Genomic DNA, 17036 nt, shown 5'->3' with positions numbered 1-17036 from the left:
TAAAATTTAAAAACGTAAATTTACGGTATTTTTATTAATGAATTTTATTTTTATTATTATTTGAGCAATATCAATGTGAAAATAAAAAAAATATGATATATTTATTATGAAAATTAATAATGAATAAAGAAATGTGCTTTACAAAAAAGAAAAAAAAATTGTTGTCGGAAAAAGTCTCTATAACGAGGACAAATGTCCTCGGTATAGATGGGTTCGTAGGCCAAAATGAAAGTTTTTACCGACAACATGTCGAAGCTTGTACCGACGACAATGTCCTCAGTAGACCCTTTAACGAGAACACCACTATTGTCTTCGTTGGAAACCAATTTCTAACGACGAGGCTCTAACGAGGACATTTTAGCGAGGACTTGTCCTCGCTATAACCTTTTAACGAGGACATTTGAAGTTCTACCGAGGACATTTGTCCTCGTTATAGACCCTGTTTTTTGTAGTGAATTCTGTTTTCGAGTAATTGATCAAATCAATTCTAAACACAAGCAACTTTCAGGTGATCAATCATTCATCATTTTTGTTTAATAGAGTAACTTTTAAAGAGAGGCCTTTCATCTAATTATTTGTATTAATTCTCGTGTAATTATGTTACTTTTCAGCTGAGAATTGGTTTAGAAAAGGCCGGGGTTTTCAGAACTTTATGTTACTTGAAGATCTTCACAAATCTTCAAATGGTTATATTGTGAAGGATACTCTTATTGTGGAAGTTGAGTTTTTTGTCATTTCACAAACTGTTTCTCTCAAACAGCCAAAAATAATAAAGCCAAAAAGGAAGCCTTTTTTAAATAGTTTGACTGACTGTCTTCAGTGTTCTTAATTTCTTCTATAAAAATGTTAATGAATAGAATGTAGTTATAATGGAATAAGTGTTCTCAACTTGTTTTTAGAACTATATTATAGCAATTAGCAAATGCATTTTGTTGACAATCTATTTAGTTGGTTTTTTTAGATTCCCTTTGTATCGATGATTACATGCTCAATCAAAATGAATGGTGTGTAATTAATAATGCATCGGCTTATTAGTGATTCGTAATTCTCAGTACCAATCACCTGAACCACGCTTTCCCGTCCGTACTCCATTACAAAACAGAGTTTAAATTCCACTCACAACACAGAAATCAACAATGTCTATAACCAAAACCCTAGACATAGAAACAAATCACAAAAAAAACGAATACCCAGAAGCTAAAACCACCAAATCTTCACCAGCACCGACGAGAATTGGAAAAAGATCAAAAATTGATCAAATGGGTATTTCTCTAATTCATCAAAAAATATCAAAATTTGGGATATACGGTTTGTTAGAGAGATATGTGGTTAAGATATTTTTTTAATTTAAAAAAAATTGTTTAATTTTTTGGGTTTAATTATTGGGTTTATTTATTAACGGGAGATGAAACCTTAACCTCGTTAAATTTAACAGAATATTCTTTTATTTTTAAGGAATATTCTGTTAAACCAAGAAATGCCGTTAGATAGGCACTTTTAATATATAAAGATATATAGATTTGTAATTGATATGTAAAGCTTATAAATATGTAATTGGATAGCTAGTCATTAGTGGATATGGGATGAGATAATAGAATTTTGATTTATTTGAAGTTTAACACTCGAAGAATGCATTTTAGAGATTTGTCTTGTCTCGAAAAAGAACTATTATCTATCAATTTCGTGTCGATGCTCTCAATGAACCAAAATTCTATTATTTCATTCCATATCCACTAAGGGAAAAATAATTTGGAATCGTACTATTAAAAGTAGTTTTTTATTGAATGCAGTATTAGGTTTTAGTTTTAATATTCCTACGTAAAAATACATATATATCAACAAATATCTGTTTTATAGGCTGATAATTAAAAGTTTGAATTTATTTGGCTATATATGTAAAATAATTTTTTTAAAACAGAAATATACACGTACGAAAGATATTTAATTACTTATTAGCTAGAAGGATCGAATCTAAATCCTAATCCTAATAGGGTGCAAATAAACCAATTTAATTTAATTTAATTAATTTTATACCTATATATATAAATAGATATTTTCTATGAAAAAGATATGTAAAAATATCTACACATACGAAAGATATGTAATTACTTATTAACTAGAAGGTTCGAATCCTAAATCCTAATCCTAATAGAGTGCAAATAAACCAATTTAATTAATTTTATACCTATATCTTTATATATTAAAAGTGCCTATCTAATGGCATTTCTTGGTTTAACTTGGTTTAACAGAATATACTTAAAAATAAAAGAATATTCTGTTAAATTTAACGATTAGGTTTGATCTACCGTTAAAATATAAACCCAATAATTAAACCCAAAAATTAAACAATATTTTAAATAAACAATCTTTTAAATATTAATAATCTCTTTTTAAATTAAAAAAATCATCTTATCCACATATCTCTCTAACAAACCTATCTTGGGACAATATTAATAATTTTTTTATTTATTTTTTAAAAAAGAAAAATATAGATAAAATATCTAGAAAAGATAATATAAAAGAAGATTGATTGTGTTGGCTTAGAGATTTTTGGGCTTGGGCTTAAAAAAATAATTAAAAAAAAAAAAAGATGAAATGGGCTGTAATTAGTATTTACCTTATATGTTTGTGCTTATTTTTAGTTTTATTTTTAATTTTACCACCAAGAGGAGAAGGTTGAAAAATATTAGAATATGAAAATATTATTGGTGCTTATTAGTAATTTGCAAAGAATGTGAAAGTCTATAAATATATAGTTGTGTAGCTATTATTAGATATGAAATGAGATAATAGAACTTTTTTCAATTAGAAGATTAATGTACATTTTACTATTAATAACATACATTATTATAACACAACTATGTTTTACTTACTAAATATACTGACACATATTTTATTTTTATAAAACAAATCGTTCAAATAATTATACTATTTTAATTATTAATTAAAATAAAAAACTAAAATATTAAATAAAACTAACACTACGTGGCTTGGCACGTAACAATCACCTAGTATATATAAATACCCCGTGAGACATCAAATGCATTTTCAATCTTCTTTTTAAGTTCATAAACTATATAGCTGAATACATTTGCCCTAAAATTGTCCCCTTTTACTTTCATCACCCAAATTAATCTCACTACTTTTTCTTTTCAAAATTAATCATTTCGTGATTAATTAATTAATTATGAGCTCCCCACAAGTCATTGGTGATCCCGATTACTTTATATCACCCTATAGTTATACTCAACTAAACACAATAGAACAAGAACCACATACTGGTCGTTTTTTTATTATTAACTTAAATGCCATGTTCAATCTTGCTTCACCATCTACTATAGAAGACGATGAACCTTTATTCGATGATGAAACAGAATATCCAATTACTACTACAGAAAATACTGTACAAATTTCATACGAAACATTGATGAATATCAATAATACTGAAGCCCTAATTACCATTCAAGACATGTTTGCTGCGGTCTATCTTCCTTCTTTCTCTTTTATTATTGATGAAATTATTGATTGCGGTAGAAAAATGATGAACAATAATAATTTGAATGAAGAAGTCGGTGTTGATGTTTACGTTCATGTCTTTGTTAATGAACTACCTTATTAACTAGAAGGTTCGAATCCTAAATCCTAATCCTAATAGAGTGCAAATAAACCAATTTAATTTAATTTAATTAATTTTATACCTATATCTTTATATACTTATTACTTATTTTTTTTAAAGTTAATTTTTTTTTTTCGTGAATATCACACAATACAATCTCACACGTTTTCTGCAATAAAAACTTGTACATATTTTTAAAACGTTAGTTTTACTTACTTTCTTTTATTTAAATTTTAAAAGAATCGGAAAATGATTATATATACGTAATGTTTTTATTTGGCTTTATATATAATAAAATAATTTATTCTAAGTACAATATATATAATAGATATTAGTTACTTAGAAAATTTATTTTATATTATTAAAAATTAAATTCCTTAATATATATTATTATAATAATATCACCTATTTCTAATCCAACACCGAATCCTAATCCTAATCTATAGAGTTCACATAAATATCAATTTAATTAAAATTTTAAATTTAAATTATATAAAATTGGAATATTGAATTATTTTTACATTCTATATATAAATACCCCGTGAGACATCAAATGCATCATAATAGTTTTCATTTTTCAAACTTTTTTTTTTAAGCTCCTAAGCTAGCTAATACCTTGCCCTAAAATTGTTCCTTTTATTATTTTCATCACCCAAATCTCACTACTTTTTCTTTTCAAAATTAATCATTTCTACAACTGTGATTAATTAATTATGAGCTCCCCACAAGTCATTGGTGATCCCGATTACTATATATCACCCATATCACCCTATAATTATACTCAACCAAACACAATAGAACAAGAATCACATACTGGTCGTTTTTTTATCATTAATTTAAATGCCATGTTCAATCTTGCTTCACCATCTACTATAGAAGACGATGAACCTTTATTTTATGATGAAACAGAATATCCAATTTCTACTATAGAAAATACTGTACAAATTTCATACGAAACATTGATGAATAATACTGAAGCCCTAATTACCATTCAAGACATGTTTGCTGCGGTCTATCTTCCTTCTTTCTCTTTTATTATTGATGAAATTATTGATTGCGGTAGAAAAATGATGAACAATAATAATTTGAATGAAGAAGTCGGTGTTGATGTTTACGTTCATGTCTTTGTTAATGAACTACCTCAACTTGATTGGGATGATGATGACGACGACGATGATGACTATAATATGGATGATTTTCCTATTTGTTTTGTGGCGTCGAGTGAAGAGTCAATTGAAAAATTAGAAAAAGTTCAGGTTAAAGATAATCCAATTTTTTGTTCGATTTGTTTGGAGGATGTTTCGGTTGGTTCGGAAGCTACTAAGTTACCATGCACTCACGCGTATCATAAACAATGTGTTGTTGAGTGGCTGCAAGTTAGTAAATTTTGTCCCAATTGTAGAGTTGAGATAGTTTAATAATCGTGTGGTACTTAACAAATGTTTTCTTATATTTATAAGCTTATATATAATGTATTTTAATTATTAATCGATGAAAAATATAGTTAAATATCAATTTCATGTGACAATATCAAATTAATATGAAGAAATTCTAGTTTCTGTTTTCTTATAGTGTTCATTACGTATATTAACTTTTATTTCTTCACATATAAGAATTAAGAATTTGATATGACAAAAATATAGTCGGATATAATTAAAAATTAAACTATGTTTTATTAATGTTAAATATTAAAAATTAAAACGAAATGCAATTTTTATTAAAATAACACAAACTAATTACCTTAATTTCCTAATAAACTATTAGGTGGCGTTTGGTTGGGAGAAATGAAAACATAGGAATAAGAATGGGAACAGGAATGGAATAAAATCTAATATATGTATAAAAAATATTGATGAAAAAATTATTAAATTTTTTCTCATCATGTATTAGAATGGTCTTTCTTTCTATTTTAAAGTGGAATTGTCATTCCACCAACATGTTAGAAAAACCATTCTATTGGAATGGTATTCTAACATTTTAATATGCAACCAAACAAAAGAATGGAATGCAGATTGTTTCCTTTCCATTCTATTTCATTATCTCCAACCAGTGTTGGGGTATACTCTTCTTCTTAGGTAGCGTTTGGTTGAGAGGAATGAAAATATAAAAATGAGAATGAGAATAGTAATGAAATGGAATAAACTTTAAAATTGATAAAAAAATTGATAAAAAAATTATTTAATTTTTCTCATCATGTATTAGAATGGTCTTTCTTTCTATTTCAAAATGGAATTGTCATTCCACCAAAATAGTGGAGAGACCATTCTATTGGAATGACATTCCAACACTTTAATATGCAACCAAACAAATGAATGGAATGGAATTGTTTCCTTTCCTTAATTCTATTCCATTTCATTATACCTCCAACCAAACGCCACCTTAGTTCTTACACGTTGCTACTACGGCTAGGACCCATTAAGTGTCAGTCTCCACTTGGTGAATTGAAATTATTGGTTTCAGTCGAATGGGCAGAGAAAATAAGGAAAATAAAGGTAAAATATCAAATTCAAATGATGTATTCATTCATTCTTTGGGAGATAGATACACAATGATAGAATACAGTACTCAAATTAGGGTTTCTGAATTGTCAAATTTTCATGAAAAAATAATAATAACACTTCAGCATAATATGAGATATTTTAAGAAGTTACAAAAATAAGGGGCTGACTAGTATACCCTATATTATTAGTGCACGAATCCGACTATTCATTAATTACCACATACTAGACTAAAAGACCATATTTTACGTAAAGAAAATTTAAAAACCGTAAAAATATTGAAAATTATGTACATACCGTATTTTAATATATTTTTTGTTATTTTTGTACTTTTTTTTTTTAAAATTATCCCAATAATATATGTTATTAACTAAAAGCAAACAATTAATCTCAAAGATCTTGTATTCCTCCCTGAAGGGCCATAAGGAGTGGATAAGCTTCAGCTTGGAAAGAAGAGAAGATTAGTGGTACTGCAAAACATAGTTTTTTTTTTTTTTTGCAATGCTGCAAAGCATAGTTAATTAGGCACATATGTGAAATTATATAATAAGACACAAAGTAATGAACAATGAGATTGTATAAAACATCACATGGTGTGTGAAATTATAAATCCCACAAAACAATCATATAGGTCATGATATGAATTTTTTAAGAGGCAAGTATAGTATCTTTTATGAGTAAGACTCATAAAAGTATGGTCAATCCCACAAAAATTATAGTTGATTACTAAATAATTAAATTTTTAATTCTATTTGGTGACAATAAAAATAAGAAAAGATGTGTAATTTCTTTTTTTTTTTTTTTAAAAAAAAAAAATAAAACAAACAATTAAGGTGAAATTAACAATGATTAGAGCTAATTTGAATTGCATTTACTTTATATGGTTTAATATAATTTAATTCTCAAATTTTAATTTTCACGTGATAGCGGATTTACTAAAAAAACTTACATTTGGGCTAAGACATATAAATCTCAACCTATATGCAAATTTTTTACTCTCGTGATAAATTTAAACACATAGGAGGCTTTAAGCATAAAAATTCTAAATTAATGTTACATAAATAAATCATATAGGTACTCTCGTCCTATATCGAAATCTATGTCTATTTTACTATATCATAATCAATTATACTCACTTCTCAGACTTTGCATTGAAATCATTAAATAATTAATTGGTGATCAGATAATTAAAAGTAATTAAGTACGAATGAAATATGTGCACATAAAAAATTGAAGAAGAATAAAATCGCATTTAAAAAAAATAAAGTGTCAAAAAATCTTCATCAGCAACCCTAATTGAAAGTCTAGCTACTCATGTTCATTGTAAATAACTGACAACAATTAATAAAGAATCGCTTTCTGCTTCCAATTTTCGTCCTTAATGATTGGTCTCCCCAAAAGTGTAGAAAAAGATCCCTTATTCAAAAAAGATAAAAAAAAAACCTAATTTTCGCATTTAAAATAGGCGGGTCGCGACATGCTCATTGAGTGTCACAGCCCGTGCCTTTTTAACTCACCCAGGAAATTCCAGAATTTTGAGGTGTGCCGCAACACTGTAGGAGCATGTTGCGGTGCTTGAACAACAATTTTTTGGGCAGCGAGCAATTAACGTTTCCATGCCTCAACTTTGAATTCCAATGTTGAGGCCTGCTTATAAACTTGTTAAACACAACTTTGCTGCCAAATTTTTGTCTTTTAGCATCCTGATGTTTAAAAAGAAATATTCGAATAGGATCCTATTGGAGAACATTGTTTAACATAGATTAAATGTAAAAATATTGAGTCATATATAAGAGTGGGATTCTCTACTTGTCACCAACTGGTTTTGAAATGAAAACCCATGTTTCTCAACATGGTATATATAAAAGGCATATCCTTAACGGGCTTTCGATCCATACCTATCTAAATAGTTAGTCAGTCACACAAGATCAAGATGGTGTAAAGACACGAACAAATGGTGCAAAGATGCTAAAGATCCGAAAAAAATAAAGTGAGCAAATGACCTTGTGATAAAATGATTCAAGAAAAGTGAGCAAAAATAACTGCCATCTTGAGAAGAGATATTGGAGAACATTGTCTAACATGGATTAAATGTAAAAATATTGAGTCATATATAAGAACATGAGTTACTTCACTCATGATGGAGGCTACTCCACTCATGATGTCGAACAATATAAGAACATTGTTTAGATGGTGGCTATTTTTATTCACCTGGAGATTATTGTTATAACTTTAGAGAACAAAACGAGAAAACTCCTCTCCCTTGCGGAGACAACCTTTCTCTAGTAATTCTCTCTTAGCTCTTCTTTATACAAACTCAAATTCAGTACTTTACAAATAAACAAAAAGGCTCACTTAAATAGTCAACAAGTCAACCGAGCATAACATAACTAACAAAGTTAATTAGAGTACTCATTAATAAACTAAAGTGATTTAATTGATAACTGATTTACAACAACATCAATTACACATTATCTAGATAAGTGTGTGGTACTATTGAGTTTTTGCAATTAATTAACAAACATATTATTTAGAAGTAAAAAAACCAAACAACTCATCACAGGATAATGGTAATAAAAGAAAGTAAAAAAGTGAAAGTAATATGTAGCCTTATCATTCGTAAAATATGTAATTTCAAGATTAATATTACATATTATTAGAAATGTATAACTAAAGATTTAAAATCCATCATGATTCAAAAAGAAAAAAAAATATGAATAACGGATGCGTACCTTAATTCCTTAAGAACTTGTTTGGAACGTTGTATTAGATCGTATTGTATTGTATTATATTGAATTAGATTATATATATATATATCATATTTTTATATAATATTATGTTAAACTTTAATTTATACTAAAATATTATATATTTAGGTGCCCAAATACCACATATAGTTTTACATAAAAATATTGCATAAAATACAATTCAATATAATACTATACAATACAATACGGTCTAATACGGCGTACCAAACGAACCCTAATAATATTAATTAATTTAGCAATGTTAGATCTTTGAGTAATGATCTTCTAAGAATACAAGACTTAGTTTTCTCTCTAGTTTTTTGGGGACCACCTATCAATGTATTAATTTTCAGTATTTCTAATATAACCTCTTAATGAATTAGAAATATTATTTAAAGTATCTACACATTTACTCATGGCTAGGGATGTACATTTTCCCCGTGGAGATGAGATCCCAGGGGGACTTGCCCCTAATGGGGCAGGGATTCTCCGTCTAAATGGGGAACGGGGTGAGGACGAGAATTACTTTATTTTGTCCCCGAATGTTAAATGGGGCGAGAACGGGGATCACACTCTTTGCCTCGACGGAAACCCGTTTAGTATTTTATTTTAAATTTTTAGTAATATTTTACATTTTATAATTTATGTTTGTATTTTTTTAGTATATTAGTATTCTTTTAATGAATTTTAAGTTGTGTTTGTATAATAATTAGTTTATTGAATAATAATTAATATGTATTACTTTAATTTTTATGTAGTTGAATATTTTTATATATTTAAATTTTTATTACAAACTTTAATTTTTTATTAGGGGATTCTCCGCCTCGGGGATTCTTCGCCCCGTCCACGTTCCCATTAGGGGATTTCCTGCCCCATCCCCGATGGAGAATAAGTGGGCATGGGGATTAAAATCCTTAACGGGGATAGAGACAGGGAGAGCACTCCCTACCAATTTCCCGACCTGTGTGCATCTCTACCCATGACACTTTAAGGGCATGTTTGGAACAACTTTTAGAAAAGCTTTGATTAAAATATATTTGGTAAGCAGTCAAAAAAATAAGTTTTTAAAGAATTTATAAAGAAGCTACAGCTAAAAGCTAAAGCTGATACAACCTAACTTTTTAAACAAACTGTTTTGATTAAAAGACTAATAAATTTATTTGTACAAAAACTATATTTATTTATTTATTTATTATATATTATATATTAAAAAATTAATTATAATAAATAAATAATAATTAAATCTCTTATTTTTTATTTAAAAAATATTTTATATTTTTTTTTAATATTAACAAACCACATCAACTTAGAGTTTTCTTATATACTTGAGTTTTTAATTTTTTTTACATATGATAAAATATAATATAAAATACTATAAATTATTTTAATCAAATGCATATAAATTTATAGTTTGAAAAAAATTAAAAATATATAAAAAATAAAAATGTTATATACAATAAGCTTTTACATATTCATGATTATAATAAATTAGATTATAACATTATTATTATCATAATAGATCTTAGCAATTTACAGTACTTTGAAATTTATAATTTACCAAACACTCAACTCAATTTTCTTTTACAGTTATGTTGCTGTTGTTTTTTCTCACAATACAGCTACAACTGTTTTTTCCCATAGCACAGCTGTACCCAACTGACCCTAATACATATGACCCACAATTACTAAAATAATCACTTTATTTAGATCAAACTTCAAATAGCAATACACACTTATACATATGAGTCACATTAAAGATTTAATCATCCAACAACATTAACAATGTTTAGCTAGGCTGCTCATGAAGTTTAAAGTTTCAATTGAAGATTATAATTATTTTTAAAAAGTTTATTCTTTTCTTTATTTTTACATTTTCCTGAATATCAAACAATTATATTTTTTTAAGAGTAAATATCATTTTAAACCCTGTGTTTTGTAAAGTTACAGATTAGATTCTCTATTTTGTTAAATAACAAAATAGACCTTGTATTTTTTAAATGGTACAAATAGGATCTTTAGCTTAATTTTCGATAATTTTTTTAATATAACCAACTTGAAAATAGTTCCTATCACAAACATATGTAGAAAATTTAACCAGTTTTCTCATAACATCTTTAGGTCGCATAATTCTAAATTTTATTTTGAAAAAAAATCAGTTCAGACTTCTATTTATACTATTTTAGAAAATACAGAGTCCATTTTATCATTTGACAAGACAGATGGTCAATTTGTAATTTTTACAAAATTTAAGGTCTAAAATAATATTTATTTTTTTTTAAAGTTAATTTTTTTTTCGTGAATATCACACAATACAATCTCACACGTTTTCTGTAATAAAAACTTGTACATATTTTTAAAACGTTAGTTTTACTTACTTTCTTTTATTTAAAGTTTAAAAGAATCGGAAAATGATTATATATACGTAATGTTTTTATTTGGCTTTATATATAATAAAAATAATTTATTCAAGTACAATATATATAAAAGATATTAGTTAGTTAGAAAATTTATTTTATATTATGAAAGATTAAATTCCTTAATATATATTATTATAATAATATTACCTATTCCTAATCCTGTAAACACCGAATCCTAATCCTAATCTATAGAGTTTTTATAAATATCAATTTAATTAAAATTTTAAATTTAAATTATATAAAATTGGAATATAAATACACCGTGAGACATTAAATGTATCATAATAGTTTTCATTTTTCAAACTTTTTTTTTCTAAGCTCCTAAGCTAGCTAATACATTGCCCTAAAATTGTTCCTTTTATTATTTTCATCACCTAAATCTCACTACTTTTTCTTTTCAAAATTAATCATTTCTACAACTGTGATTAATTAATTATGAGCTCCCCACAAGTCATTGGTGATCCCTATTACTATATATCACCCTATAATTATACTCAACCAAACACAATAGAACAAGAATCACATACTGGTCGTTTTTTTATCATTAATTTAAATGTCATGTTCAATGTTGCTTCACCATCTACTATAGAAGACGATGAACCTTTATTCGATGATGAAACAGAATATCCAATTACTACTATAGAAAATACTGTACAAATTTCATACGAAACATTGATGAATATCAATAATACTGAAGCCCTAATTACCATTCAAGACATGTTTGCTGCGGTCTATCTTCCTTCTTTCTCTTTTATTATTGATGAAATTATTGATTGCGGTAGAAAAATGATGAACAATAATAATTTGAATGAAGAAGTCGGTGTTGATGTTTACGTTAATGTCTTTGTTAATGAACTACCTCAACTTGATTGGGATGATGATGATGACGACGATGATGACTATAATATGGATGGTTTTCCTATTTGTTTTGTGGCGTCGAGTGAAGAGTCAATTGAAAAATTAGAAAAAGTTCAGGTTAAAGATAATCCAATTTTTTGTTCGATTTGTTTGGAGGATGTTTCGGTTGGTTCAGAAGCTACTAAGTTACCATGCACTCACGCGTATCATAAACAATGTGTTGTTGAGTGGCTGCAAGTTAGTAAATTTTGTCCCAATTGTAGAGTTGAGATAGTTTAATAATCATGTGGTACTTAACAAATGTTTTCTTATATTTATAAGCTTATATATAATGTATTTTAATTATTAATCGATGAAAAATATAGTTAAATATCAATTTCATGAGACAATATCAAATTAATATGAAGAAATTCTACTTTATGTTTTCTCATTACGTATATTAACTTTTATTTCTTCACATATAAGAATTTGATATGACAAAAATATAGTCGGATATAATTAAAAATTAAACTATGTTTTATTAATGTTAAATATTAAAAATTAAAACGAAATGCAATTTTTATTAAAATAACACAAACTAATTACCTTAATTTCCTAATAAACTATTAGGTGGCGTTTGGTTGGGAGAAATGAAAACAAAGGAATAAGAATGGGAAGAGGAATGGAATAAAATCTAATATATGTATAAAAAAAATTGATGAAAAAATTATTAAATTTTTTCTCATCATGCATTAGAATGGTCTTTCTTTCTATTTTAAAGTGGAATTGTCATTCCACCAAAATGTTAGAAAAACCATTCTATTGGAATGGTATTCTAACATTTTAATATGCAACCAAACAAAAGAATGGAATGGAGATTGTTTCCTTTCCATTCCATTCTATTTCATTATCTCCAACCAGTGTTGGGGTATACTCTTCTTCTTAGGTAGCGTTTGGTTGAGGAATGAAAATATAAGAATGAGAATGAGAATAGGAACGAAATGGAATAACTTTAAAATGCATAAAAAAATTGATAAAAAAATTATTAAATTTTTCTCATCATGTATTGGAATGGTCTTTGTTTCTATTTCAAAATGGAATTGTCATTCTACCAAAATAATGGAGAGACCATTCTATTGGAATGACATTCCAATACTTTAATATGCAACCAAACAAAGGAATGGAATAGAATTGTTTCCTTTCCTCTCTATTCTATTTCATTATACCTCCAGTTTAAATATATGCAGGGATTGTATTTAGTAAATGCAGCTTAAGGAGATGGGCGTTGCTCGATATTTCATTTATATAGGAAAAGATGAATACAGAGAAAGGAGCCAAACGACTCAATACAGCTGGACACAAATACAGAGAGAATATTCTAACAACCTTGATCCTGTAATGATTACACAATCATAAATCCTAACAGAATTGTACAGGTCAGCAATCCTTGAGGAGAAGGAATTTGCACACGTGCTGATGCTGATGGAAAACAAGTTGCTGGTGCAGGATATAGAGCAGAGGTGCACTGTAGGTAATTTGCTATTCCTTAACAGCTCCCCTCAAACGAAAGGGTGAGTTCCTCACACCAAGTTTGTCAATAAGGAAAGCAAACCGAGAATGAGAGAGACCCTTTGTTAAACAGTCTGCTACTTGATCGTGTGAGGGGATGTATCTTACTTCCAATTGTCTCTGAAGGACTTTATCTCTTACATAGTGCATGTCTATTTCAATGTGCTTTGTCCTTGCATGAAACACAGGATTAGAGGCCAAAGCACTTGCACTCAAGTTGTCACACCATGTTACCGAGGGAGCAATCAGAGGAAAGTTAATTTCTTTGAGAAGTGACTCGATCCAGGAAATTTCTGCAGCAACATGTGCAAGCGCTCTATACTCCGATTCGGTACTTGATCTTGATACCACTTGTTGTTTCTTTGATGACCACGAGACCAGAGTTTCACCCAAGTAGACGCAATGACCAGCTATTGATCTTCGATCATCTGGGCAGCAAGCCCAATCAGCGTCTGAGAAGCCATTTATGGTTAGTTTGTTGCTGCAGGTGATGTGCAAACCAAGATGTTTGGAGCCTTGTAGATACCTCAACACTCGTTTAACTCCACTCTAGTGAGTATTGGTTGGCTGCTGTAAGAACTGGCTGAGCTTGTTCACAGCATAGGCAATGTCAGGCCTAGTGTGACACAAGTATTGCAAGGCTCCAACTGTACTTCTGTAAATTGTGGGATTTACCATTGGCTCACCATCTTTTATTGACATAGGCTTCCCTGCTGTCATTGGAGTAGGACACGTCTTCAAGTTCCTCATGTTGGTTCTTTCTAGGATGTCTTCAATATATTTTGTTTGAGTTAGATAAAGTCCCGATTCATCTCTGTACACCTCAATACCAAGGAAATAGTGTAGAGGCCCCAGATCCTTCAAGGCAAACTGCTTGTTCAGTTCTGAAATAAAGCTTGTCATTTTTGTAGTGTCACTTCCTGTAATAATGATATCGTCGACGTATATTAGGACAAAGAGAATGAAGCTTGTTGACTCGAAGAAGAACAGTGAAGTGTCTGACTTTGAGTTTTTGAATCCCCACTTCAGCAATGCACTTTTGAGCTTGTCAAACCATGCTCGAGGTGCTTGTTTCAAACCGTACAGAGATTTGTTCAATTTGCACACATAATTCTCTTTTCCTTTTTCTTCGAAACCTTGAGGTTGTACCATGTACACATCTTCTTCAAGATCACCATTCAAGAAGGCATTATTGACATCTAGTTGCCTTATATCCCATCCTCTTGATACAGCCAAAGTGAGTATGATTCGAACAGTAGCAGCCTTTATTACTGGACTAAATGTTTCTCCATAATCCACACCTGGCCTTTGATGAAAACCCTTTGCCACAAGCCTTGCTTTGTACCTTTGAAAGGTATTGTCAGCATTTCTTTTAATCCGATAAACCCACTTGTTTCCCACCAAATTCATCCAGCTGCAATAAGGCACCAGCACCCATGTGTTGTTCCTTTTAAGTGCTACGACTTCACAATCCATAGCTTTTGACCATCCTGGATGTTGAAGAGCAGCAGCAACACTATTAGGTTCAGTATTGTCGAGAGAATGTGAGCTTTGACTTAGGAAGATTCGAGGCTTAAATATTCCAGCCTTGCCTCGAGTCACCATGTGGTGAGTAGCTGGTGCAGCTGGTTTTTCCTGCTGCTGGACAGATTCTGCTGGTGGAGAATCAATGCTTTCTGGTTCAGGATCTGTGACATAAAACTGATCGATGTTCATACCAGTATTGTCATCATCAGTAGAGTAATGAGCTTCCCTTCCTAAACCTGAAGCACTGCTGGAAACAGAGGAATGAGACTGCTGTGATCGTGACAGAGGTGCATGAGGGTGTGCTTCACTGAGTGCTTGTGTGGCAGTATCAGCTGCTGGAATGGAGGGTTCATTATCTGTGGCAAAAGTGGGAAGGAGAGACCAGGATGATGTGTGAATCACAACTGGTTGTGGTGATTGAAAATTGTTTAGAAAACCATTTTCAAAGGGAAATTCAAGTTCATTGAAAACTACATCTCTAGAGATGTAAATTTTTCCAGTTGGAGTAAGGCATTTGTATCCTTTGTGAGAGGTGCTATAACCAAGGTTGACACACTTCAAGGAGTGGAATTGAAATTTGTGTGACTGATACGGTCTAATACATGGAAAACATGCTGAACCAAACACCTTGAGGAATTTATAATCGGGTTTGACTTTAAAAAGGACTTCATGTGGTGACAAGTGTTGTAAGGTTGGTGTTGGCAGCCTATTTATGAGAAAGACAGCAGTGGTGAAAGCATCACACCAATATTTTAAGGGCATTTTAGCTTGAGCAAGTAAGGTCAAGCCCATTTCAACAATGTGTCGATGCTTTCTCTCAGCACGACCATTTTGGGCTGAGGTGTGAGGACAAGGGTGTTGAAACTCAATGCCATGAGTTTTGACAAAGTCAGAGAAAGCTTTGTATTCTCCTCCTGAGTCACATCTGATACTTTTGATTTTCTTGTCAAATTTATTTTCAACTAAGGCTTTGAATTCAAGGAAGGCATTTAAGGCATCAGATTTGAACTTGAGAGGATAGAACCATGTAAATCTGCTATAGTCGTCTACAAAGTGTATGTAGAATCTGTGATTTACATTGGAAGAGATGGGGGCTGGTCCCCATAAGTCAGTATGTATAAGATCAAGAACAGAGTTAGCTCTAGAATTAGACAGATTATAAGGAAGGGAGTGTGCTTTGCCGTACTGGCAAGCATCACAGAAGCCTTTCATTTCATTCTTAGAAATTCTTACATGACTTGACTCTAAAACTTGACTCAACACACGAGTTGATGGATGGCCTAAACGCCTATGCCAAACATCAACTTTAGAGACACGATTTCTACTAACATTAGACCGATTAACACACTGGTTTATAGCAGTATTTAAAGCATAACAGGGACTTGTCTGATGTAAATCAGACTTTGTGGAAAGAAAACAAGGAAAATACGACTGAGACTGTGGTGAAACCAGCTGATATAACCCATCTTTAAGCACCCCTTGAAGCAGCACCTTCTTTGACACCTTGTCCTTCACCAAACAAAAACCAGCATAAAATTCGATTAGTATGTTGTTGTCATTTGTTAGTTTAGAAATACTAATCAAATTTTTGGCTATATCAGGAACCAACAGCATATCTTTCAGCACCAGTTTATTTCCTATTTTAGTGTTTAGAAAGCCATTTCCAACATGTGAAATTCTAAGTTTATTACCATTACCCACTGTGACCTTATCTTTACCATTGTAGTCTTGTTTCTGACTCATGGTTGAAGCATCCGAAGTAATGTGATTGCTGGCTCCACTGTCGGCAAACCACGCGTCACTCTCCAATATCTCAGGGGTAGCA

The 17036-nt window shown here is 30.0% G+C and overlaps 2 protein-coding genes across 2 annotated transcripts; both read left to right on the top strand.

Annotated features, from left to right (window-relative positions):
- The first annotated feature begins 4461 nt into the window (after positions 1-4461).
- LOC133034076 (uncharacterized) lies at positions 4462-5034 on the top strand. The gene has a single exon (XM_061109092.1). It carries the CDS (start codon positions 4462-4464, stop codon positions 5032-5034), a length of 573 nt encoding a protein of 190 aa, XP_060965075.1.
- A 6802-nt stretch (positions 5035-11836) lies between these two features.
- On the top strand, positions 11837-12415 carry LOC115719818 (uncharacterized). The gene has a single exon (XM_030649007.1). It carries the CDS (start codon positions 11837-11839, stop codon positions 12413-12415), a length of 579 nt encoding a protein of 192 aa, XP_030504867.1.
- The last annotated feature ends 4621 nt before the right edge of the window (positions 12416-17036 follow it).

This window comes from Cannabis sativa, chromosome 2, assembly GCF_029168945.1.
Source record: "Cannabis sativa cultivar Pink pepper isolate KNU-18-1 chromosome 2, ASM2916894v1, whole genome shotgun sequence".
Lineage (NCBI taxonomy): Eukaryota > Viridiplantae > Streptophyta > Magnoliopsida > Rosales > Cannabaceae > Cannabis > Cannabis sativa.
The sequence above is the reverse complement of the archived record's forward strand: the minus strand, read 5'-3'. Positions and strand labels throughout refer to the sequence as shown.

What these genes read in the sequence shown, in the direction of transcription:
- LOC115719818 (XM_030649007.1), top strand. Translation starts at nt 11,837, where the DNA reads ATGTTCAATGTTGCTTCACCATCTACTATAGAAGACGATGAACCTTTA.
- LOC133034076 (XM_061109092.1), top strand. Translation starts at nt 4,462, where the DNA reads ATGTTCAATCTTGCTTCACCATCTACTATAGAAGACGATGAACCTTTA.